The sequence below is a fragment of the Asterias amurensis genome, chromosome 5 (genome assembly GCF_032118995.1).
Source record: "Asterias amurensis chromosome 5, ASM3211899v1".
Lineage (NCBI taxonomy): Eukaryota > Metazoa > Echinodermata > Asteroidea > Forcipulatida > Asteriidae > Asterias > Asterias amurensis.
Window position 1 is genome coordinate 25,103,365 of NC_092652.1, and position 26,326 is coordinate 25,129,690.

Below are 26,326 nucleotides of genomic sequence, written 5' to 3' on the forward strand. Positions count from 1 at the left end.
AACTGCTCCTAAATGACACGCTTTGTTGAGATTTATCCACGCTGCGCATTTGTTAAAAATTATAAGACATGTGGTGTCAAGTCGAAGGCCTATTATTGGCAAATTCGACACAAATCACGTTACTGGTCATTTTTTGGTTTTTCATCTGATTATCAACACACAGGAGATGGACATATGTATCGAGATGAATAATATGAGAATGACTTGTGCTTCAAGAGAATTTAAAATAATACCAGCAGTCATAAGGACTGATCTTTAAAGGTACTGCAAAGATTTGGTAATTGTCCAAGACCAGTATTCTCACTTGGTGTATCCCGACAGTATGCATCAAATAACAAATCTGTGAAAATTTATACTCAATTGGTCATCGAAGTTGCAAGACAACAGAATAATGAACAAAAAACACCCTTGTTGCACAAACAAATGTGTGTGCTTTTAGATGCCTAAAAAGGCTTCAGCAGCTGAAATCTTTTATTATTTGGGGTGGGAAATTACCTCTTTGTCAAAAATCATAATACTTCAGAGGGAGCCGTTTATCACAACGTTGTAAACTGTGAACAGCTCCCCATTGTTCATTACCAGATGAGTTATTATGCTAATAATTATTTTGAGTAGTTATCATTATTGTGTAAAGCTCCTTTAAGACATGTGGTGAACGCAATATAACTGTAAACACGCGACGTGTTGTTGGTACGTGTGGGTACAATATTGCACATGACCTTGTAGGTCTAAAAGGCATACGCAATGATGTTCGTAATAATCAGCCCAGTGTTATTTTATTGGCAGCGTAAATCATTTCCTTGTTTCATGGTTTTGTTTTTAAATTAACGGGAAAATGTCTCTGTATTGAGGGTGTACTCGTATATATGTTTGGTTTTTGTTTAGCTTTTTTATACATTTTATAGATGTATGTACTTTACTCCAAGTACCTTATCATTAATTTTCCAAAGATAAATAAGTACATGATTTGCCATTATTGAAAAAAGTCGATTAGTTCCAATAAGCTCTCAATATAAAATGTATACCCAATCCTTGGCTAAACCACCGGATAACCATTTCCGTTTACAATACTGACAAATGCGAAGACTCATAGAATCTAATAACACAATCATAAATCACAGTTGCCTAATAAACATGAAACAAAATTAACGCGTGCAAAAACCCTGGAACATGTTTTCATTACAAACGCAATCTAATTTGATACAATATTGACAGGCCTGATTGATAGTGTGTTTATTAAAAACAACAGGATGTGAATAGATTTACTCATATAAAGACCATTGGTGATATTACACAACCTTAAGCACGACACTGTGTTTGTTATTATGATCCACAGAAAACGTAATGCCATTAACGAACTGAATGACAACTCTTTTTTCTTTTGACCTTTGAATAGCTTTTTCCTTGGTCCACATTCCTTTATATTCAGGAGCTTAGTTCGGGTAAAATTCTAAATTTAATATTCGGTCAAATCTACAGCTAAAAATACAACGAATTTCTGTAAATGGTCTTCCAAGAACCGTGTGTGTTCGCAATCCATATTAATGCGATGTGATGGACTCATGGACTTGAGTGTTTTAGCTACCAATCCGTGCCAGGGCGAGCGAAAATCTAATGGCTTCGCGATACAACGCACACACGCCGTTAACCCAAGCCCCCTTTTGTGTGCAATGTGATAAAAACATTTAAGTGCTTTATAATTGTCCGTAATTGGGAAAGTTGGTAAAGCGTGGACGTAATAGACCCGACGCCGTGATTTGAGTGCAGGGTACGGTCGGATTCACAGGCTAAACCACGGCTCGGTGCAAAAGTCCACATTGAATTGAAGTAACCTCCCGCGTAGCACGAAACTCCAGTCCGTTTTGGTTCTCGACACGAGTGCTGGGTAAACAAAAAGACAGAGTGCACCCCAACGAGGAGACAACGTGGGTAGGGCCTAGCGGTTGGATAGAGTAGCAAGTTTGCAGTTCCCTATACACCATTCAAGCCTTGTTTATAAAAACAAATGCATTCATGATTCCTTCACGACTAATGAACAAAGTGCAAGGTGCGTTTAGATACAATGAGGTCAAATCACAGTTCACTTTGTATGCGCCATTCATTTCTTTTGCAACCCAAAACAAAAAGTCACTGCATAACACCATTGTTACAATCCAATCCAAGAACCCCGCCCCTTCACGTTTCAACTCGTTACAGGGACACTTGAATTGCGTCTCTTTCATTCACAAGCTATCCGATTACATGGGGGAGTGCATTAAAAAGAACTCTAAATTTGAATGTAGCGCTACAGTCACAAAGTAAGAATGACAGAGAATGTCACCTAAAGAGATTTGCTCCACTTAGTGGAAAGATAGTGACTATTCAATCCATTAGTTCTGTCAGTTAATAATCAAAAGTACCTCCTTTTCCCGTCCCGTTCAATGAGAACCAATCAGCAAATCAGACTCACAGACAAAGGCTATTGACCCTCGAATACTTCCACAGATTCGGTTTTATTCTGTCCAAATCACTGTCCATCATGCAAAATGCCTCCATTGATTGGTTGTTAAAGAACAATTCAGATACTTTGGCATTATGTGTTAAGCTGATTACAATGTCTTTTTGTGTTGACAACACATTTTGTCAAAATTGTTCGCAGTTTAATTTTCACAGAAAGGGCGAATAATAAGGTGTAAGTTCGTGCCCAAGTTTGCGGCTAAAGTTACGGCTACGTCTATACTTCAGCGTCACCATGCGTAGAAGTATATGAAAGTTTTAACAACAGTCCTAGAAACAGTCGTAGCCGTAGAACCGTAGCTGTAGCCGTAAAAGTAGCCATAGCTTTGGCCAGTAGCGTATACGGCCAAACTGAAGACTACTTTCGCATTATTTTTCTATCCCAATTCTAACAACATTCTCAGGTACGTTCATGGTAGAGATATCTGACTGTACAATCAGCCAATGAGAACCAACAACCAAAGATTGTCAAAAGACTAAAGCAAACAATGAGTGCAGTTTGAAACACCATTATCAAAAGCATATAAGAATAAATCATGCCATTCTAACCACAAGGACACACAAACAACCCAAACCAACAATTCCATCGTAATCTAGTGCCTTCTGTAGCCAATCACGGCCATAGAGAGAGTACCATCCACTTATTAAATAGATGGAAACTATTGGTAATTACTCAAAATAGTTGTTAGCATAACAACGGCTCCCTCAGAAGTAACGCAGTTTTTGAGAAAGAGGTTATTTCTCACTCAAATAATAAAAGACGATCAGCTGAAGCCTTTTATTTATGCATCTGAAAGCACAAGAAGTTGGATGCAAATTCGATGACCAATATTGAGCCCAGTTTTCACAGACTTGTTATTTAATGCATGTGTTCAGATACACCAAGTGACAATACTTATCTTTGACAAATACCAAACGTATCCACTGCCTTTAAAGGCAGTGGACACTATTGGTAATTGTCAAAGACTAGCCTTCACAGTTGGTGTATCTCAACAAATGCATAAAATAACAAACCTGTGAAAATTTGAGCTCAATCGGTCATCGAAGTTGCGAGATAATAATGAAAGAAAAATAACCCTTGTCACACGTAGTTGTGTGCCTTTAGATGGTTGATTTCGAGACCTCAAGTTCTAAACTTGAGGTCTCGAAATCAAATTCGTGGAAAATTACCTCTTTCTCAAAAACTATGGCACTTAAGAGGGAGCCGTTTCTCACAATGTTTTATACTATCAACCTCTCCCCATTACTTGTAATCTAGAAAGGTTTTATGATAATAATTATTTTCAGAAATTACCAATAGTGTCCACTGCCTTTAAAAACCTTTAATCAAAACTAAATTCAAGGAAATAAAAAACAAATCACAGGCAGCTAACTCGGTCCAATAATCTTTCCATCAAGAAAAAGATTGAATTTAAAATACTTTGCTTAATAGATTAAATCATCCACTGTGTTTACATGCTCTCAAGGACAACTTAGCCTCAGTAACCGATTTTTCTATCCTGTGGATAAGAGAGGCATTCCTCAATACAAAAAGTCAACAGTAAAGTCTATTTAATTTAACAAAAAGCTTCGATGCAAAGTCGATTAAGACAACAATGAGCTATGGAGGGTTTGCAACGTCGTTTAGTAACCACACTGGGCTTGTGCATTAACTAACACAGTTCTTATTCAGTGTTTGAACATCGTTAAAAATGTAGTGACATTTTTACGATCATTAAGTGTTGCCCGAAGTGTCCATGAGTTACGTACTAAAAGGGCCCTCTTGTGGGCGCTGCTTCGCATGCAAGACAGTCTGCAAGGTCTGTGTGTGTACCGCGAAAAAGAAATCCATTTCAAAAATCTTGTAAAGATATGGCAATCTGAACGGAAATCAAAACCATTTACAATCTCAATCTCTTTTAGTAAATCCAACGCTTCATGGTAATTGATAGTTTAATAAAACAATCTCCTTTTAAATGCAAGACCCATAAGATGGGCATGGAACTGCCAAACGCTTACCAGATGTATCTCAGAAGAAGACAAAATCAGATTAAAACTGTCAATTACTTTCGTCATTTCTAAATTAGTCCAAGACGGTTGGTGAAAGTTGACTGTCTCTCATTCAAACCACACTAAACTGACCCCATATGCCCACCATATGAATCGGTTGTGCATTGAATTATGCCTTATCCGTTCATGGTTGTGATTTGATTATATTTTGACAGAACATCCACATTCACCGACATTCTAAAACTACATCCGTATACTAGTTCCAATCATCGAAACGTGTCCATCACAAAGACACTATGAAAAACAGTCTCCACCGGCGGAAAGAGAAATGTCACGCACCAAAAAGACAGAAAATCATGGCAAGACATCAATCAGGTCCTACATAGGACAACGTACAATGTTTTCGTTATTCTACCACACGAAATCAAAAATGTGTATTAAAAAAGAATAGAGAAAAAAACAAGAAAAAAAAGTAAAATCAATCGTTAAAAAAGCATTTTGAGATACTCAATTTCTTCCTTTCTAAAGGTGGTACCAATTCATTGTACAGTATGTAAAAACATTTACATTTTTTTTCCATTGTGCTTTGTTACAAATTGTGCCTGCAGGAATGTCAGGCTTCGTGGTGTAAACACGTAATGTCACAGGTTAAAACGATCTTTAAGCCCAAGGACATTTCAATTGAAAAGTTTCCCCTCTTCCAAAAAGAAAAAATTGTTTGTGTGATCCACTTCAATACATCCATTGACAAGGTTCTTAGAATATTTACGTTTTACCCGCACAATGACTTTTGACCATTCAAAGTACAGCTATGATTTACAGCTATGATGCATGACTGCACTGATGGACTAACATGGGCTGGATAACCACATATCCTACAAGATTGCCGGTTAAATATTGATCATGTTCTGTAAGAAAACACCATTATATCCCATGACCTATCCACTTGTTGGGAGCCACTGAGCAGACCACAACAATTAAATTGGTGTGCATTTTTTACGTATACAAAGACTACATGTGTAAAGTCAATATGGGGCTAGACTTATTATCCCTATTAATTAATGCTTGAATTAATAATTACATTATTTAAAAAATTAAAAAACTTTTAAAGAGTGGGTGCTTCCACTTCATTACCTAGAAAGAAGATAATTTCAAGAGCTTTGGGGACGGGATGTCGGCGGCTAACTTTTTAAAGCCCCATTAAGTTCTCCCTTCATTTTTGCAAGGCCTTTTACAAGTTTATCGTACTGTTTTTTCAATCGATGAAGCAGCCGTGCGTGGCATTTAACGATTGGTTCGGTCGAAACGCAAAGTGATTTCCTTTTTTCACGGACCGTGTTTGGTTTTGAATGATTGCTTAGAATCGGAAGAGTAAAAAAAAATCCTACTTGTCTTGCTGTTTTCTGTGTAGAAGTCTAGATCAAGTTATGCAAGTCATGGCTGGTTGTCTCGAGGGAAAGATGCCCTTTTTCTCATGATGTTCGTTTCTGTACTTAAAAATCTCCGGGATTATGATTTTATGGGGACAGTGCACTTTGTTGATTAAACAATACAACAGAAAAACAGGCCTAAGCAATAAATCATTTTTTATCCATTTTCGGAATGGAACAATGAATATTAAAAGAAAAATGTACTTCACGAATTTGGGCTAACGGGGTTCGTTATATTAACACATTTATAAGTACTTCTGAGATTGTGCTCTTAACCTAGATGGCTCAATATTAAAAGTACTCGAACAAAAAGATTATTAGAAATATATTACATTAACCAATATCCACTACCTATATTTCCTCATTGACGATTCTGTACATTAGTGAAGTGCTTCGGTAACTAATTAAAAACCTCATGATTCATGTCAACGAATTATGAACCATTTTTCTGCGACAGAAATTTGGAACTGTGTTCCCAAAATTTAGTCTTAACACTGGACTCTGATTCCATTATTTATAGTACAATCACGCATAGTTTTGAACTTCCAACAGAATTACCAGTCTAATATTATACAGGTAGCTACGTCGACATCTTTTTGACTGAAACATCATGTTGTTTAATGTAACCAAAAATTAATCACAAAATATTTATAATTACATTTTTGCCATTATAATCATATTTACAAAAATATCGATCCCAGATGAGTATACAAACACCATTGTGTCTACCTTGAAGCAATTGGACACTTTCGGTAAACAGTATTGTCCAAGGCCCACACTTCGTGTATCACAATCGGTCATATCGGAGTCGGGAGAAAATAACGGGAAAACCCACCCTCGTATCAGCGCATTTCGCCGTGTCATGACATGTGTTTAAAATAAATTCGTAATTCTCGATATCGAGAATTGATATTGTTTAAATGTTTTCTCAAAAAGTAAAGCATTTCATGGAATAATATTTCAAGAGAAGTCGTTCATCATTACCTTCTGTAAACCCTGTAAGTTATTTGTAAATCTGTGAACTTAAAAATTTGTTTCTGTTTCGAAAGTGTCCAATGGCTTTAACAGCACAATTATCTTCCACCTCTATTGTACATAGTTCTTAGATTCATATTTAATATGTATTTATTCATTTCTAGTTATAAGTTATTTAATTTCACGCTTATTGGCTTGTATGATGATTTGTTATTTCCTCATGCGTTTAGTAATGGATGTATATTTTCAAAGAGTACGGAATAAATATGTTCATGTTATGAATGACTTGAATTTAAATTGGACCCGCATATTATTATATCATTGAAACATAACTAACATAGGCCTATAGAGAACAAAATATCCATAGCATTTAATTGCCATTATTATTTTTTATAAACACAGCCAATTTTCCCCTATGTTAATTATAACCGTATGGTAACGTTTCGAAAGAATTTGCTGTATATGTACTAATGTTTGGGTCATAACTCGGGTACGGATTTAACTGCAAACGTTAGCCCGTGGGGGCGCCCTATCACTTTAACGGTTGATTCAAACAGCGGTGTATGGCACGTGCGCAGCCAGCACCATCAATACAGTTCGTGTAGCTGATGATATATGGCAGTCGTCACCACGACCCTGTTTATGTCATGGTGGTAACAACATGTGGCTTTATCAGCAAAGAGCTTTTTGCCTTGTTGGCAAGTCCTACCCCATGTATTATAGTATTTTAGGGGATCGTAAGCTCAAAGTGTGAGACAAATTCAGTCTAGTAATTGTGCCGAGAACATAAACGTGAGGCCAGGCTGGGTTGGCATTCATCGGGAGACCGTTCACTTACACATTAAACTCACTCTTATTATTGAAATCCATCAATCAAGGTTTACTCGTGTTTAAGGGGGGAAATGGGAAAACCTTCAATTCTACCTACTTGCTTCAACCATTTTAACTTGTGCACCAAGAGAAAGGAAAAACCCCAGGTTCTGCTGATCGTATGGTATAACACGTAGACATGTCTTCTTTGCCAAGTCAAAATGGCATTCCAGACTAAAGTGGATGACAAATAATGGTCAGCAGACGGAGTACAATCCGCCAGAAATCCCTTCAGACCTGGCGGGAATGTATGAAAGGGGTCTGAAATCAAATTCCGTATTGAAGTCAGTAATGGAGGTGAGACTACCAGGTCCAATTACCACTGTATATCCTGCAGTGTGTATATGTATACACAGAACAAGATGCCACCGGGTGAGAATGGCTTACAACAACGGGTACATTATAATCACCCCAAACAAGAGCATCCAAGAACAGCTTGTCAGGGCAGCATACGCACCAATCCCGCTATCTTCTTTTGTATACACCGTAATTGAGAAAATAGAATTAGCCGATTGCAAATTGCTCACAAACCTTAAGGATAGTTATATATGCAAAGTAGATAATTGCCTGACGTTCCGACCCTAGCAGAGTCTTTCTCAAAGGCTAAATGACAGCACAACACACATAAACAGGTATACAAATGTACCAGAACCAGTCGAGTGGAACTGTATGAATGGTAGAAAACACAGTGAACCGTTATTTATTTCAGATACCATTTACGGGACTCATGATTCAAGTATCTACGAAAATCGTAAACTAATTTTGAATGTAACACTCGATTGTGTGAGTGTAGAAAGTCTCACTCTATTTATGTGGGTATTTTTGTTCCACAACACTTAGCAAGCCGCGTATTATAAAACCAATTCCCCTCGTGGGTTTGTGTGTATATACAGCCGTACTGCTCAATTCAAGCCAACAATAGGAGTACATCAGGACAGAATGACTTTAGGGTGTTTGTTTAGGGCAGTATAAGGACGGCACAAGATGTCCTGGAGGAGGTCCCCATGGGCGGTGCGAACTGAAGGCCAATCCTGCACAGCACGCTAGCAACAAAATAGTCTGGAAAAAAATTGTGATGGATTGGTGAACGATCCATTGCATCAAAAGCCCTGTATTCTGTTGTGTTGCTGGATTTCTACCATGAACCTAACATTCATAGTGTGTTGAAGCGCGGAACCTACTTATGCTTGATTAAGCCAGAAAGCAAGTATTCAAACAGAGTAAGATGGGGCCAAGCAATGCCAGATAGCTAAATCTTCATGGGGACCAAAGCACATAAGCATATATGTCCAGCACGCCGGGGCATATTTGCAGAAGTATTTACACCGTTTAAAGAACATCAGCTTTTGAAAAGGGGATCAGTTTACCTGTCCCAAACCTCTAAAGACTATAACAGTAATACTGGGTCGTGGATAGTCACATGCTGCGAAAGGAGAATAAATAAACGCATGCAGGAATGCCGCAAGATATTTATAGAAAAACCTTGACAGTCTATGTTTTTCGTTTACAATCTGTTAACTTATTGACGACTGTTCATAAATATTCCCCTAAAGTAAGTTACCAATAAATTTGAAAATGTGACATGGGTTGGACAACGGACAACGTAGAGAGCAACATAAATCACTTACTTCTTGCCAGTGGTTTGACTTTCTCCACCAGTAAAGTTTTTGACATCTCTTTTGTAAATTCCTGCTCCTTTTTATTTATTCCGTGGTAACTGACTTCAGTTCTGATTAGATATAGTGTTCTGTACAGCGATCCCATGGCTAAGTAGCAATCATTGATTTCATTCTCCGTCTCGAAGAAAAGTAACTGTGTATGATTCCATTTGTTTAGATTGAAGTACCGGGCAATAAACCCACCCTGCTTCCTGTAGCTACCCTGCACACGGGTCAGTGTTGGGAATTCCTCCTTCTGTTTCCCACGGAACCCCTCGGCCAGCCCGCCGGCCGTGATGTGGGGTACACCCCAGTGACCTAAGAACCTCCCTATACCCGAGGTAGCGTACTCGCACCCCGGGCCCAGATACATATCTGGTTTCAATTTCATCTCCAAGTCCACCATGCGAAACTGACCAGTGCTCAGTTTGCACTGGGTGTCCACAACGGGTAATAATGTGATGTTTATACTCTGCATGGTTGTCCGGCGGACTTTGTCGATGGCGATCGAGATGGCTGGGAGGACCATCTGAGAGAAGAAGGGGTACCGGACAGTGTCCCCTGCATAGGTCCACGCCACCGGGTACCGAGGGAGTAGAACAGCAATACTGATGTCACGGTCATTCTTTACTCGATCGATACCACTATTAACACTAACATCACCTGTTAATAGTGCACCTGTCCCTAATGTCAAAATAACGGAGATGGCAGCATTCCATAAGACCGCTTTCAAACAAAAATCGGCAGACATCGCGAACACATTTAAGTATTTATCAACATTATATGAAGTACTGCTGGACCATGACCATTCTTGGGTTTTTTGGAGGCAATCCACCCTTGCGTTACTAAGTACATAATCCTTAATTTGCTTAAAACTCCTCGACTGTCATCCACTCAGGCCTTGTGATGAGTATTATTATTCCGCTACCACCAACCAAGTTAATCCACAAGCATTGACACCATTGCCGCAGCATGAAAATAAACAACCTCGCGGGTCTATGACATTTTAATAATAAAACTTACTCAATATTGGAACGTGTCATTCAGTGTGTGCAATGACAACGTAAGGGAGGCTGTCAGTGCACTGGTTCCCACGTGCTGATGATCACAGCACCTCTGCGTCGGTGTGTGAACAAGTCATCGTGTAATTATAATGACTACTCCCGGAGTACACGACCGTCCCCCCAAACTCTGGAGGAGAGTTTTCTTGAAGTTCTGAAAACCAACACAAGCTGTGACAGGCTGGATTGGTTGTCACTGCATTCTCCTACTCTCACGGCGACGGATTATGTTATACCACAGCCAGTACACGTTACACTGTTACACAATCACCAAACACACACTCATACCGCTCTCACCTTTCTGCGTGGTATGAACTGGGTAACTAGACTAGACCTTGCGCCCGTTAGAGTTAGACCCGTTCTCAGCTCAGCGAGTTCGCCTAGCGGATGACCCTCGGCGCGCAAGCGCGACTCCACTCGTGCATTGCTCAACAATAAATACTCGTTACCTTACCCCCCCCCGAAACAAATTGTTAGCTTGTTTTATTGACATACGGGGTCCAGATAGAACGAACTATCAAATCATAATCGTCTATCTCAATGCATTAAGAAAATATTATGACAACGTTCAATCACAACGGCAAACTGACGATTTCTTGTTTTCAATATTGAAGTTCTGAACACACATTATTTTTTTCAATAGCGAGTTATATGTGAGATTGTTGTTACAACGCCGGTGTGCTGTATTTTTCTAAAGGCGATAGATTGCAAGACTGGCGATAAAATGAAATTAAAACACAGGCGTACGATTTACTGGGATGCAAGACAATGCACACAGTGTATCTGTGTTGTGTTAAAGGCCATGGATAAACTGCGAGCGCTTCTCTGCATGGTCTCGATATTAAAATGAGATAAAACTAGTTGTGTGTTATGTATTTCTTCTTAATATTCTCCGTGAATACAGTTCTTCTATGTTGCTATGGCCATTAATTAATTAGAGTCTGGACCATAATATACAGAGTAGCGCCTGTACTTGTGTTTGCTATTTGTGTATAGAGTGAAGATGAAATTGTTCTGATGTCGAGACTACTCTGCTAGCTAGAGTAAGTCGGTCCTTAGGCACGGAGTGAAAGGCCGAGGGATTACAACATACTGATATGGTTAAATTTACGACAGTTCCTAAACCATGAAGCTCAAGGTCGCTTGAGGTCAGTACATATAGCTACGGATCGTAATTTACGTGAGCGACGCACACTAGCAAACAGAAAAGAATGACAGAACAACAAAAAACGAATCGGCAACTGTATTTCTATTACTGTTAAACGTGAACAATGGCAGTATATGGCGCTGTGTGCTGAAAACCTTGTTTATTATAAATCAACAAAATGTCAAAGTCTACAGCGACGCACATGTATTTATAACTGCATTGTATTCCTATACATGACAAGCAAAAATGCGAACTTCTCAAATAATATGAGGAGTAGCATTGCATGGCACGCCACATTGCTCACGACACATTACTTTCAATGTCACGCTTGGTTACATTCAGCTCGTTAGATTTGTCAAAATGTTTTGGCAGTTCTTGGATTCTTTATAATTGTTTAATAACAGCCAGTCCGTTGGGGAGCATAAATTCCCCCCGAGGCAGCTCGAGTTTTGACCGAACTGCCACGACACCGGACTCATAAATACAGACATCTTTAACAGCGTGTTTGGGAGCGGGGAGCACACATGCTATAAGAAACGGGACTGCTTCGCCTGTAGGGATTTGAAGCTATACGAAGCCCTGGTGACAACAATATTTATGCAAGCTTAAAACATCTTGATTGTTTAGGGTGGAGTGGAGGGGAGGCCTCGATTCAATAAAGCATGTTTGCAGAAAGGGTACATAATACACTGATTTGTATCCAGTTTGGGTTATAGTTCAAAACGTATGAATCGATAAATGTTTGCTTAAGATAAACACAATATTCACCGTGCAATAAGCACTGTAATGTTGCTATCCAATGTTCAATGGACAATTAAGTGTTCTAAATGATGCAGCTTTGAGGACAGAGAAGGGGTTCTCTGTCCATCGCAATGCATGGTAGACATTTAAGATAAACTGATCCAAATAAACACATGTTTTTAAGATAGCTTTTTCGTAAGCAAGAATGTTGTTTTTCCAACTAGTCACGAAACACATTTTTGGAATGTTGTCCGCGCAGTGCAAACGACGGGGTGTTTAAAATTGACACCATTGGTGTTGCCACATAAATATAGATACCGAAGTAATCAAAAATTACGCCATAGGGTGTTATAATAACACAAGTTCACAATTACATTAGTGTTGTTATTCATGATAGTCATTTTGGTTCCCCCTTGGGCATCTACAATGTGACAAAACCCATGTTTACATGGTTTAAATTTTAGCACCCCAGTTTTTGCAGTGTGCTGTGAACCTAAATGACAGCATGATCTTTTTGTAAAATGGGACCGTATTCGATGTTTTAAGGAGACCTTTGAAGCCCATTTAGATAATAAGCTACAACTGTATGAGCATGTTCTCTGAAATTTGAAAAAAAAATAAAAAAATAATAATCACTCTGAAACTTGCTAGTGCTATGCCCTTGTCGCATATAATTTTCCGTGATTTTGTTCATTTTATTTGTTTAATTATGTTTAAAGGGAAAGTATTCGTTATGAAATCATAAAACTCAGGGCAATACCAACTATTGCCAGCTTTCGAAAGTAAAAACATTTTGAGAAATGTTTCACTTCCCGAGTAATGTGGTGTAAAAACAATTCGTTTGTTATGCCCCGAAATTGGAATATGAGAAGCATTACTATTGTAACGCTTTTCAGACTGAGTATTCCTTTTAAGGATTAATTTTCCTGCATGAGCATTTTCGCTCCGAATTTTCGACGATATCTCATAAACGAGACCAACTTTAGAAATGAAATTTTCACAGTTTTGAGCTTTGTTGTATATTTCTATATTTATGTATGATGAAAACAATCGAACGGTCACACAAACCAAAGGTATACTTTGTCTATTATAAGGATTGAAATCGGAAAAAAGAAAAGGGAAAGGGTTTTACCTCTTGAAACCGGTCTGATCGTATTCAGTAAGAGATCCTTTGTCTGTTGATAAGTAAAGTCTTCTTCTTTACCGTCGATCTGTTTGTAGGATGTTCCAGTTAAACCAGCTTTTAAATTCAGATTATAAATAGGACCAACTCCAAATCTACAGTCGCTCGTGACCTTCTCATTGTCGAAGAATATCATTATGGAATGATTCCAGCCCATATTTGAGAAGTAGCGGGAGGTGAACCCGGCCATTTTCTTGTAAGGTCCTTGGACTCGCGTCAGCGTAGAATAGTCGTTCGCTCTCTTGCCGTTCGTCATGAACCCGGCGGCCAGTCCACCGGCCGTGATCTGTGGGATCCCCCACTTAGCGAGGAGTCGACCTACGGCCGAGACCACATACTCCATACCCGGTCCTAACACTACATGTACGGTATCGTTGAACATAAGGTCTATCATGGAAAACTGTGCACTTGCTAATTCACATTCGGTGTCGATCATTTTGAGTTTAACATCCCTTTCGGATAGGAACGTAGATTCCACACTTTTTAAAGCTATCGAAATGGCGGGCCCCGCCATCTGCAGGAAGAACGGATAGTGTACTTGCAATCCCCGGCATGGATAGCGAGGCAGTAAGACGGCGATCGTTAGGTCCTTTCCATTTTTGGTATCATTCTCCACCACACATAGCGACGAAGTAGCTCCAATCATAGTTGACATAATTAAAAACAGCAGCCCAAGCAGGGCATTGACGAAATTAATTTCCATTTTTGTTTTTTCTCAAATGAGGACAGTGAAGCACTCAGACCCTTCAAAATGGCGAACGCTCGCTATCTCCATCCATTCAAATAAAAAACACTTGTCAGTCGATCTGCAGGGTTTATTAAGTATAAAAGAAATATGTTACAATAGTTGGAGTCCCCAGGCCGAGTTCCAATAGCTATGTAAACAGAAACTGGTCCAGAGTCACTGAACGAGTTTTAGACGCAGTGGTGTTTTTTTTCTGTAGTGTATTGTAGGTCCACTCAACTGTGTGATCACTGTGTTGATAAACTGTTGGGTGTCCTCATCCGGTCACGGAACTGTGTCCCCGTATGATTATGATAGATCTGATAGTCCTCCCCGTTATCCATGTGATGCAGTCGTCGGTCAGCGTACAGTGTGAGGCAGTGCTGCTCAAAAGTTAGATGCTCATCTGTCTACAAAACACGCATGCATGATATAGACCGGAACACTGCGGCTGGAACACGCTTCTCATCCACAACAACGTAAACGGTTGGCCTTGTGCCCGGCCGACCTGCAAAGACACCTTAAAGTCCTTGTAGCAAGCACCCTGCGTCTTGGGAGAGGATGTGGGATTGCCCCTTGAAGAGCAAGTTCCTGAATGGTTTATACAGGCGTTTCAGCTCGCTCGCTGTCCGTCCGTTCAGAGGCAGAGAGACGCACGCTCTTTAATAAGCAGATTGTTCTTCACCGTATGACTACATCGGCTCGTGTCCCCTGGCCAAACGCAACATTCCACTTTGCAGTTGAGGAAAAAACATGTAGAATTGTAGACCTTGCCCGGCGATCTCTTCCCTCTCTCCCACAGTCGCTCTGATCACTCATTGCTCAGAGCCAGTGGATGACCCTTGTTTTTGGCGCGCAGGCGCGTTGGTCTCAAAAAAGCAACACAATAGATCCTAAAGTGAACTGTGCCAACGCTAAAAGAACAGACAATAATCCCGAGAGAAAAGGGGGTTGAAACCATAATCTCCCATCTACTGCGGTTGGTAATAAATTTCGAAAACCCATCAATTACAGCGATATCGTTCTGCTATGAATATTACATACCTCGCCACGCCATACGATTCTTATTGCTCTCCTTCTATGTTTTCGTCTAATTCAATAAACGTTTTAGTAGTAGCTTGTAGCAGAGCAGCGTCGCGGGTTAAGAGGTGCTTAGTTTGATTATATTACACTAAATAATAATGGTGTGTTTCACGATGATGGTTTGAGCTAAGGCCAGTATCCAATCCCTACATATGATCCCGTGGTCTGCCCAAAGCCAAATAGCGGCACAACACGGACTGCTGAATGCCGATTAGCGCCGAGCTTGCCATTTTTTAATTGGAGTCATTTTTAACTAGTCGACGGTCGGGGTGTTCCCTCTCTTTCCCCCCGCCATGCAACCTTTTGATTTATTAACGATTACGTGTGGAGAACAACTTGAGGGTGTGAGACTCGAGAGATAGCTAGGTTCTGTTTTTAATTGGGGTTGAGAAGGGTTGAGAAGGGGGTTCATTCGTGCATTGATTCTTGCTTAGGGTCTTAAGACACTACAGCCACACTGCGGTAATCATGGGCATACTCTTTCAAATGGTTAACATGATGCTCCTTACAATTGCAATTGACAAACAACTTCACAGTTGCACGTAGGTTTAAGTACAGTTTAAACATTCAAACAATAGTAATGGGTATCCGGAGAGACTATTTTAATATTATGGGTGTATATTTCATGATTCCATAATACATATACTAAGTATGAGATCTGCATAATTCAACTTGGTATTTGAGTACGTGTATCGAATAACTTTAAATTACCGTTAACGGACGAATAGGCCCCACATCACCGCATGGTATTATTATCTATTCAAACAGTTATAAACAGTTACAATATTAAATAAATATTAATTAAATATTATTTTACCATATGTCTGAACTTTCCAGAAATCGCTGCAAATGAGCAAAATGCGAAAGCAAAGGACGCTTATAATACCAATATTATTGAATCAATACTAATAACGCCTGGAGGAACAAGCTGTCGTAATAAAAAGCATTGTGTGATAATATGTGCATTCAGTGCAATCATTGTGAACGGTCAAACACCTTTTATGAAATAATTTTGTGACCAGCTAGTTTCAAGTTTCAAGAGCGTCAAGTACGACGATCAATCTATAAACATAACTGGTTGCTAAAATACAGTCAGTTTGTTAAGTTTTATTCCGCGACTGTATAGACCTAATTGTTCATCTTAGATACAGTTTTTCTGTGTTTTGTGAAACCCCAAAGTGGGGGTCAGAGATTGGTTTTTGTCAATGTAGATTTGTAGGCGAAATTAGATACATGAAAAATTCACATGTGAAAGTGTCAGCTGAATTCAGGGTTGCTTTGATGAGAAAACAACAAACAAAAAAACCTGACACTTCAAATCCATCCACGTTTAGGGAGGTGACAGTGGATACCAACCGAAGCTCTGGCACCAGCATTCACGCATTAACACCAACAAACCGAAATCTGAGAATTGACTCACGCATGAATCGTTTCTATGATTCAATTGTTCGGGGTGAAACATTATTCAAACCATTGTCACTTTTAAAGGGAATCTTTTCTCAAAATAGTTTATAATTTCAACAGCTGCAGTGCTTCTCACTGAGTAAGATTTTTCAGGCATTAATAGTGGAGTATTTTTAAGCTATGACCTTACCTTAATAACAATACAACCATTGATCCCAGTTTCATTGACGGTCAAAACGTACGTCAAGTTTAACATGAATGATCTAAATTTAAATATGTATGAGATATCATAATCATAATAATCGCTGTTGTATTTATGGGTATAGTCATTTAGTAAAGGTTATCTTTAAAGACATTAGACACTATTGGTAATTGTCAAAGACTAGCCTTCTCACTTGGTGTATCTCAACATATGCAACCTGTGAAAATTTGAGCACAATCTGTCGTCGAAGTTGCAAGATAATAATGAATAATTCGTGGAAAATTACTTCTTTCTCGAAAACTACATTTACTTCAAAGGGAGCCGTTTCTCACACTGTTTATACTATCCACCTCTCCCCATACTCGTTACCAAGAAAGGTTTTATGCTAATAATTATTTTGAGTAAATACCAATAGTGTCCATCACTGCCTTTAAAAGTAAATCCAAAATAATCGTTTAAATATGTTCTCTGAATTGTTAAAGTGCTTCTTTCCCCAGCTTGTCACTAAAGTCAATATTTTTTTAATTTAAGTACAGATAAGCTTTAAAATAAATTATAAATTCTTATCAACTTTAAAATAATTATGTTTTCTGCCATTTATGTTTTTTTTCCCCGAGCTTTGCACTGGTGTTTTTTCTAAGTCAATATTTTGACAACCAACATTATTTATCCGATGTCTTTCGGATTATGTATCGCTAAGCTCGATACAATTTAACGATTTGTACCACAATACAGATTTTATCTAAATGTATCCAACTGACAAAGCCTTTGGAATCAGCCATTGTTCATACGGGGGTTTCCAATCAAACTCTCTGTAATGATTACCAATAATCTAACCGCCCCATCCAAGGGGTACTCAATCAAAGCTCCCTTTTTAGTTTAATGGAATGACCATCAATCCTTGTGCCATCCCGCGGGTAAAAGAAAATATAATCTACAATGGCCGTGACAATCAGACAAAAGAAACCATTGTGTGCCAATGGCAATGTTGGCCTCTACATCCAAATTAAAATATCCATTTGTGACAACACTAAGGAAAAAAGGGAAACAGGTTAAATATTCAGCGTCTTAAAGTTACACAAAAAGAAAAGGAAACTGAAAACACTTGAGTATTTCTTCAGCTAAAAAAAAGAGTCAAACTAAAAAAGAAAAGAAATTGCATCACTCGCGAATAACAATCTTGCAGTCTTGTCTGTCAGTGGATATCAGGGGCTGTGGTTCCTGTACCGTTGCTCGAGTCAACAGTGACTACAAAATGCTTGGATTGAAATTTGAATAAATAAATTCGAAGGAATGAATGTGAGCGTGCGGTTGTGGCAGCCACTCACATTATCTATCAGCATATGGCTTGTGATGGTGTAAGGATTCTGTGGCAGCCGCGAGCACGATATTCTTTCTGATTGAATGCAGTTTACACAGTTAATGAAATACGTCCCTGCCGGAATTTTTTTATCCGAAGAGGATTCATTGACAATCACGACTGGCTTTTTTCGTCGGTTCCCCTAAAAAGCAAAGCCATCCCGAACAGTGCCTTTGGCTCCCCCGTCTCCTCCTATCATGCCAGTTGCAATTGAAGAAAAAAATTGAGCACACAACCCGGGCGCGAGCCAGCGAGCGACTGGCATGAAGCTCTCTCTGAACAAAAGCCGTTTTCCATTTCTCTTGCCTCACGGGCCATTCGGGCTTGCTTTTCTGATCCACAGTTAGGCCACAATCAGTGAAAAGGGAATATAACCCATCAGTCATTATACAGTATGTATATACTATATATAATACAGTATGTGATATGTATTCTATATGCTTTTCACTTCCATGAGGCAGACGGTCTTACGGAAAGCAATACACACCAGGTCCAACCAAGACAGAAGGAAATCTAAACTTTCTGTCTCCAGTCTGCAGTATTTGTTCTGTACTATTGTTGTCTGTCCTCAGGAGCCTCACAAACTCTTCAGGAGCCTCACAAACTAAATTTATATTCGTCTCATACAGTTACGCATGGCATAGCTGGAGGCACTGTGAGGAATTCCAGCAGAACTATAAAGACATTTATTTGTGGCTAAGGCTCCAAATCATCTAACATGAAATGACATGCTCGTGGGGAAGTAGTTTGAAATCCCGCCAAATTACATCAGGGTTTATCTACAGACGTCGGCATTAGGTTGTGCATAATATACAGTTTCGTTAGCGCCAAATATTTCAGACTCTCATCAAAACCGAAGCGTCAAGTTATCATTATTGGAAACTCAAACAGGTGCGAAAACACCTGACGTGTTTATGAATGACAATGTATGAGACGATAAAGAAACAAGAAGGGGTTAAAAATAATATTTATTTCGCCGGGAGTAAATACAGGAAAAAAATAACAACGCCTACATTGAATCCTTTCAGGTTGGATCAAACGTTAATGCTTGATTTCATCATGATGAATGTATTGCGAATCGGACGCACATTTCCTTATTGTTTATATGCGACGGCACGGATTTCGCCCTCCAAATTCATTCCTCCTTTAACATTATGACAGGAATGACATTTTGAATCCTGTTATGAGGACTGTATCTTAAATATAATCTTGATATTCTTGAGTTACCCCCTTGATGAAAGGGCCCTAGTTCCTTACAATTGGGTTTGACATACACGTTTATTTCTATTTGAAGTGACACTTCCCCAAAAGCTCAATCGATAAATCTGGTTCGACTTGATGTTGTCAAATTCTATTAGGTTGCATTAAATGTCCACATGCCTATGGGCATTTTTCAAAAGGTTAACCGTTAAACCACGTGCCAGCATTTACCCAATTAAAATCACCATTCAGTTCAACCAGTAATGACAATGGCTGATAAATCCCACGACACGTGTGATAAGCGAGATCATCTGAACTGAACAAATAAAACCCAGAAAAAGTGGAAAAAGATCATTTTTGTTATAAAGTCTACAACAACATCCACAAACAACCGCTAAGTTTATTCCCCCACCAAAAGGTATATTTATTCAAAACACGTCAGTGCATATCGCAGCATCTCCCTATGGTGTTGTTTTTGTACTTGCCGTGACGGGCGCACGGGGAGTCCGTGTTTTAACGTCCGTTTTTCCTTTTTTCTCCGAACGAATCCCAGCGATCGATTTCAGGACATCGATTGGGCGTCAGTCTTTATTTTGATGTCGGCGTGTTTACAGTTATCATCACAGCACTTTCCTGTCGTCGTCTGGGATGATGGCAGACTATAGGAAAGGTGAGAGAGAGAGAGAAGATAGAGACCGTGGGGAGGGGGGCAGGGGGAATCAACTCGAAGGATCTCTTTTGGAGATAACTTTCGTAGAAGTACTTGTAGTACGTTGTAACCGAAAGGTTTACGCTTGAGCGGTCGGTTGCGAACATCAAAAGGTGCGAAAGTGCTGAAAGTACACTACGTTGGAATACGACTAGTTTTTCTTTCAGATGAACTGATATCAGTGAGGCGATCAGACGTGTGTCGATGTTTTGAATCACTTCATATAAAGGATACACAAAAACCGCTTTCAAAATACATATAGACGCGTGGAGAGCGAATAGTGAGTGTGTACTCTACGTTTTGAATTATGGGGGGGGGGGAGAGCTCAAATCAAAAGATGAAAATGTCATTCTTGACAGGAAATGGAAGAAACTTTGGCAAGGCGACAAAACAGGCACATTATGTATGGAAGAGAGGAGGACATTGACTTAGCGCGGAAAGGACATGTTATGAGAGTCACTTGGGGCCAGTCTTTTGCAATATCCCAGCACAAACATCGTACACGTAGTTGCGACGGCCAAACTATTATGAGTGGCAAACGCGAAACGCCTAATTCAGCACGCACTCGGGCTGACTGATGGCTCGCGCGAGGCACGATTATCAAACAAAGCAGTGTGTACACTGCTCACGTAGATTTTCTACTAGACGTCGATTCCTTCTAGAGTAATAGTACGACTAGCTACGGCCAATTACAGTTCAAATGGGCCAAAATTCTCCCCCTCATCAAATCATCATAGAAGTGATGGAAACACTGCTGGAAATGTTGAAGAGATCACGTTACGTCAAGTACTAACGTTAAATTACCCAAAGTCTGGGGGTAAATCCCACACCATTAAAGGGTACCAGCCTACGGGCCTCTCCAAGAGATTTTTGATAAATGAGATCTAGATGTATCGAATCACACTAAACGATAATGGGACATACGCTACCATGGTTACGCGCTGTATTTCCCGCCACTGAAGCAAACCACCATCACAGTCAAGTAACACCTCAACACCTTCACCAAAATTACCTTTCACACATTTTCGACGGCAATGATGGCAAATTATGTTCTCTGCAGCTGATGGTGCACCTCCATGGTGCCTGCCTCTTGCATTTTGACTAATTTTCGGTATGAATTATTAAAACACTTTTACTTAACTCCTCCGTGATAATCAATCTGAAGTTCTTCGACAAGTAACGTCGAAGAAGGCGGCATGACCAATAAGTTTAATAAGCTTGAGCGATTTTATTCCTTCCTTTTTAAATCCAACACAAATCTGGGCTGATAAGTTGGTGATGATTGGCGATTGATGGCTTCACAAAACTAAGAAGAAACTCTTAACGACTCAAATCAAAAATGTGTACAAAACCAAAAACAATGACGACGGTCGCATATCGCAACACCATGACAACTTGATGACTACGACACTAAGCGACAATTCAGCGCCACCACTGTCGCCAATAGCAACGGCATCGTCAGTTGAAGCATGCATGAAGCAACAATGCCGGCTGCAGAAACGGACACCGGCCGCAAAAAAGACTTAAACAAACATGCAATTCCCAACAGCAGCAGTAACAATATCGGTATTCTCTTACAGACTCAATACCAAGATGGCGGACAACAAACCAGAATAATTTATGAGTGACGTGCTTATAAAGCGAACACCAGGAAACATGTCACTCAAAAATCATATTTCATGAGCTTCGTTGCTTGTTTTCCGGAATGTATATTTAATGCATTTGGGTTAAATGTATTTACCATCAACCCATACACTTATAACAATGACGAGAGAATGATTAACAGTATAAGGTAAATGGACTTTGACTGTACACGCTTCAATGGGAAGCTCGTCCATAAAAGTTCATCAATTTGCAATGACCTGAAACGAAGGTGGGTCTGAGCTGAAATTCTGATGGTGTTTTGATAGACAAAGCAAATTAATTATGATCATATTTCCCCTCTTAAAACTCTAGCCTCAACACGAGACCATCGAATCAATCGTCACCAGCTGATACCAGCCAGTTCCTCCGGTAGTTTCTTTCCCCCAGTGGGTCTAATTGACCATACCGTATCAAGATGATAAGGAAGAAATCAATTGAAGATAAGAACACTTCTGATGAGATTGTTTTCCGTTTGTATAAAGGGCTAGACAAAACCAATTCATGCAATCTAATTTCAGATCAATTAATCCCCCTCCCAAAAAAAAGAAAATAATAATATAAGTAATAATAATAATTATCACTAAAAAAAGAGAGAAAAAAAAAAAGAGAGAAAAAAAAATCAAAAGAAAACGTAGACGAGACAAGTTATGTATAAACACTCGGTAAATTGTGTGAAACACTTAAATTAAAATAATCTGTTTTTCCCAAACAGTTTTAATTATGTTTACTCAAGTTAAGAGCGTAATATTGCGAATAACAAACTGGGATGCCATCATCCTTGAAGGAGTTTAAACTGCGAGGGGAAAAAAGGGAAATTACAAATCCACATGACAGGATTACATATTAAGCCACCTTCTAAAATCCACAAATACTTAATATTTGATGAGAAAACCTCGGCAAATTACACATCTTTCGGTGTTGTTCGCGCAGGTGATGTGTGGTTGTCATGGACTTGCGTGCAAAGTAAAAATCAACGTTCACATCATGATATCGCCTCACATGAGTTTAACTCATATATACTATACACTTGGGACATGACATGACGCACAGTGCTTATGGGCCTTAAACCCAGCTGCTTGCCAATAGTATCAAAGATCTAGGCTGTGGATACTGTTTGTAAATCCTTGTGGTTTCAGCATTGGTCGACCCAATCTCTCTCAGATGTTTGAAATGCCTCACCTATGACTGATAATATAGAGATGGATCTGCATCGTGTGGTACAATTTATTTGTGTCATAATGGGATACTCTATCAAATCGCGATAACAGAAATGTGACGTTAATCTAATATAGCTAAAAGAGGCACATTATATCCTTTTTCATGTTTATACCATGTTTTTTAAGACATACTATCGAACGTTTCTCCAGAAGTTCTGTCATGCATGTAGGTCTACTGGAGGAAAGTAGATAGTGTTGAAGACTCTTGTCATGTGATGGCAGGGTATCTTGAAGAGCAGTGTCATTGGGTTGGCAGCTGAAGTCATCATTGGTTTTACCTCTTGCGTGGTATCTCCACTTTTGAATAGCAGATAGAAAACATGGTGAGTAATAATCTCATGCTTAATCACACAAATGAGGATTAAGACAGTAGTAACCTTGTTCTGAATTATATTCTCCACAAATTATGTCATTGTAACTCTACATTAAATATGATAGTTGTATGTTGTAAATAAAATACAGGATAAGTGATAGGGGCATGGGAATTGTACAGGCCACGTGAAGATAAATTATTTTGAATCTGTTCGTTTTACGTTAATTTTGTACCACACTTAATGTTTCGCTCTCAATTTACAGCGTCGCAGTCTCTCAGCAGCCTTGGGGAACAACCCTAAGCTGAGCGAGGGAAATCCATTCAAACAAAAATGTCACGAACAAAAGGACAGGGACAATTATGATTGTTCGACTCTTCCAAATTAAATTGTAAAAACGCAAGCCTTTTGAGCGTTTCTCTGTTTTTCCAATTCCTGAGTCGTCAGAACAGATCTTCTGAGTTGGCGACCTTCATCTGGTCATTTCTATTAATATCATTTTTATATGGCGAGCTATGGGAAACAGAATATACACGCATATTAGTCAATAAAGATACGAAGCATTGCTTTCCGCATGGAGACTATTTATGCTCTAATGGAACCAGACAAAAGATTATTAATGTACCGTGTCCTATGGCATGTAATCACTGGCTGTCTTTTCTTATTAACAAACGTCTGGACATGGAGACTATAGTGGAGAGACTACTTCTTTATTAATCGAAAAGATCAACTTCGAGAAGGGGGGTGCTTTATTCTGATTATTGAAACGGCACCCATGCAGTCTAAATGTGGTGGTGTAAAATGACAAGAGATATATCATTACATATCAATCATCATAGCCCTAAGTGGTGAACCACCTGTGTCTATTCTTGGGAAATCCACTTTGAAACTTTTACGTCCTCCTGTCTTCCTTATCGGTTGTTGTGTGTGGAGAGATTTGAATGAATATTTCAACAGTGTGGAACTCGAGTATCCAGCGGGATAATGTTTCCATACAGTATCAAGCATGAATTCATTAATCATGGTGACCAGGGGGAGGGGGGGGGGATCATGGATGGAAGGGATAAATGTGCTCGATGGATTCATTAGACGGTGGTAGTGGTGTGTATGTTGAAGTGGTTGGGAGGAGCAGACGTGTAGTGTTGAATGATACATCAAGGATCCCAGTCAGTTATTAAAGTATCACTGCACTTAATCTTGTAACCAGCTTATAAAATTTGGCAGATTATTGTATCAACAATGTGTAAGTTTGACCATAGAGGAAGGAAATGTATTTTATTGTATTTCCTTCCTCTTTGGTCTGACAAATGTAGTCAGCTTCAAATCAACACTTCACCGTCTCGACGATTTTAGCTGCAGTATACGTTGGAACAAAGCCAACACTCCACACAAACCATTCACAGACACTGTTTGTGTACTCCAAAGGGTGATGAGAAAGTTTTAAGGAATGCGATTAGATCAGGGCATTGAGAAGGTTATGCATTGAGAATGTTTTAAGAACTTTTTAGTATGTTCACCCTGAAGACCAAAACTAGTTCAAGTATACGGATAGTTGTTTTTCCTTTTTGGTTTTGTATTTGATGATTGCAAAGCTTCACAGTCTTTTTGTGCACCTCTGAAAAACAGTGTTTTATTGAGAAGTTTTCCCAGGGTAAAGAAGACATAAATAAATGACGCAAGTTGAAGTCAGTGCAGCTTGTATAAGTGCAAAGAGTGTGATAAAGCGTGCATTATTGACGGTGAAAGGGTTCAAGTGATGGTGAGACACACTGCCTATGGACAGATCTCCGTCATTCTACAAAACCTGATTTTTTCTTCTTCTTAAAGCATCCTCAAGATTCTGCTTCCTGTAGCCCTTAGCCTCCTATAGTGTATGATTAATTGCTTCATGAGTTTTAATGCACCTTGTAGGGACATTGTGGAAAGTATAATGTTGCTTAGCAATCAAACGAACTCACCAAAACAGTTACAAGTTTGCCATCTTGTTGTATTTTTATTAGGTTGCTGTTTCTCGAAAATGTAAGGTTAACAACCTTTTTCCGTATTAACGACTCCATGTTTGTTTTGGAGTAGTACCTCCATGCTCGAATGCAGGATGGTATACGTCATGCTATAATGTTAATAAGCTGAGCAGGTCATTGTATGTCCCAATGGTAATATGTGTAGGATCCGACGCACGTGTATGACTATGGCGAATCACAAATTACATTAAGAGACATCTCCAATGAGTTCAAACGACTGCCGAAAAAGAAGAAGACAAAAAAATATATAGAACCGAGCTAACGAACCATGCACAGTGTGTGTCTTGTATGATATGAGCTTCACTGCGCATTCTCCATTGTTGCACAACCCACCATACTAAATGAACTAGCGGCATAAAACCGAAACAGGGAAATAAAATAGACTGGCCTTATTTTAAATAATCAGTCAGTAGTAGTGTGTGCACAGGTTGTACGCCACATTTATTGTGGCGGTAGTGTTTCGTGCCATGAAAACAAGGAAGCAGTTTTAGCAGAATCTACAAGTTTAAAGATCACCGCAACAAAAGTTCAGCGCGACTAACCTTTCCATTCGAGCATCGAGCGAACCTGCCTCGTAATGGATGCCGTTGGCTACATGAAAAGGACGGCAGCTGAATGGGGGCTATTTCAGAGGTTGGGGCAAAATCAATGTTGCCTTTTGGCCTGTGTTGGTGTCGTTGATGAGCATCTTCATTTAATAAGTATTACGTCAAACCATGGTCAAACAAAGACGAAAAACAACAGTAACAAGAGTTGTTTCAAGCTATGCAAGTGAGCGTATGAGACCTGAACGAAAACGTAGGTCTTCGATGTACAACACCGAAGCAAGGAACATTTAAAAGTAGTCCTACCCAAGGGAACATCGATTTGCAAAGTATTTTTGAAGTAAAAGACAGTAACA

The 26,326-nt window shown here is 39.3% G+C and overlaps 2 protein-coding genes across 4 annotated transcripts in view; both read right to left on the reverse strand.

Moving 5' to 3' along the window:
• Window positions 1–26,326, reverse strand: part of LOC139937870 (atrial natriuretic peptide receptor 1-like) — a 386,766-nt gene that overhangs the window by 184,459 nt on the left and 175,981 nt on the right. The window contains exon 1 of one of the 3 annotated variants that reach the window (XM_071933238.1): window positions 13,500–14,986. The exons of 1 other annotated variant lie outside the window; for it this stretch is intronic. In XM_071933238.1, the coding sequence (XP_071789339.1) occupies window positions 13,500–14,253 (754 nt within the window). In that variant the 5' untranslated portion in view covers window positions 14,254–14,986. Of the gene's footprint in view, window positions 1–9,388; window positions 10,674–13,499; window positions 14,987–26,326 lie in introns of those variants that run through there. One more of the 3 variants, XM_071933237.1, reaches the window with a different exon arrangement.
• LOC139937871 (atrial natriuretic peptide receptor 3-like) overlaps window positions 23,266–26,326 on the reverse strand; it is a 167,877-nt gene continuing 164,816 nt past the window's right edge. Inside the window, exon 2 of the mRNA XM_071933243.1 lies at window positions 23,266–23,390. Coding sequence (XP_071789344.1) covers window positions 23,368–23,390 — 23 coding nt within the window. The 3' untranslated portion in view covers window positions 23,266–23,367. The remainder of the gene's footprint in view (window positions 23,391–26,326) is intronic.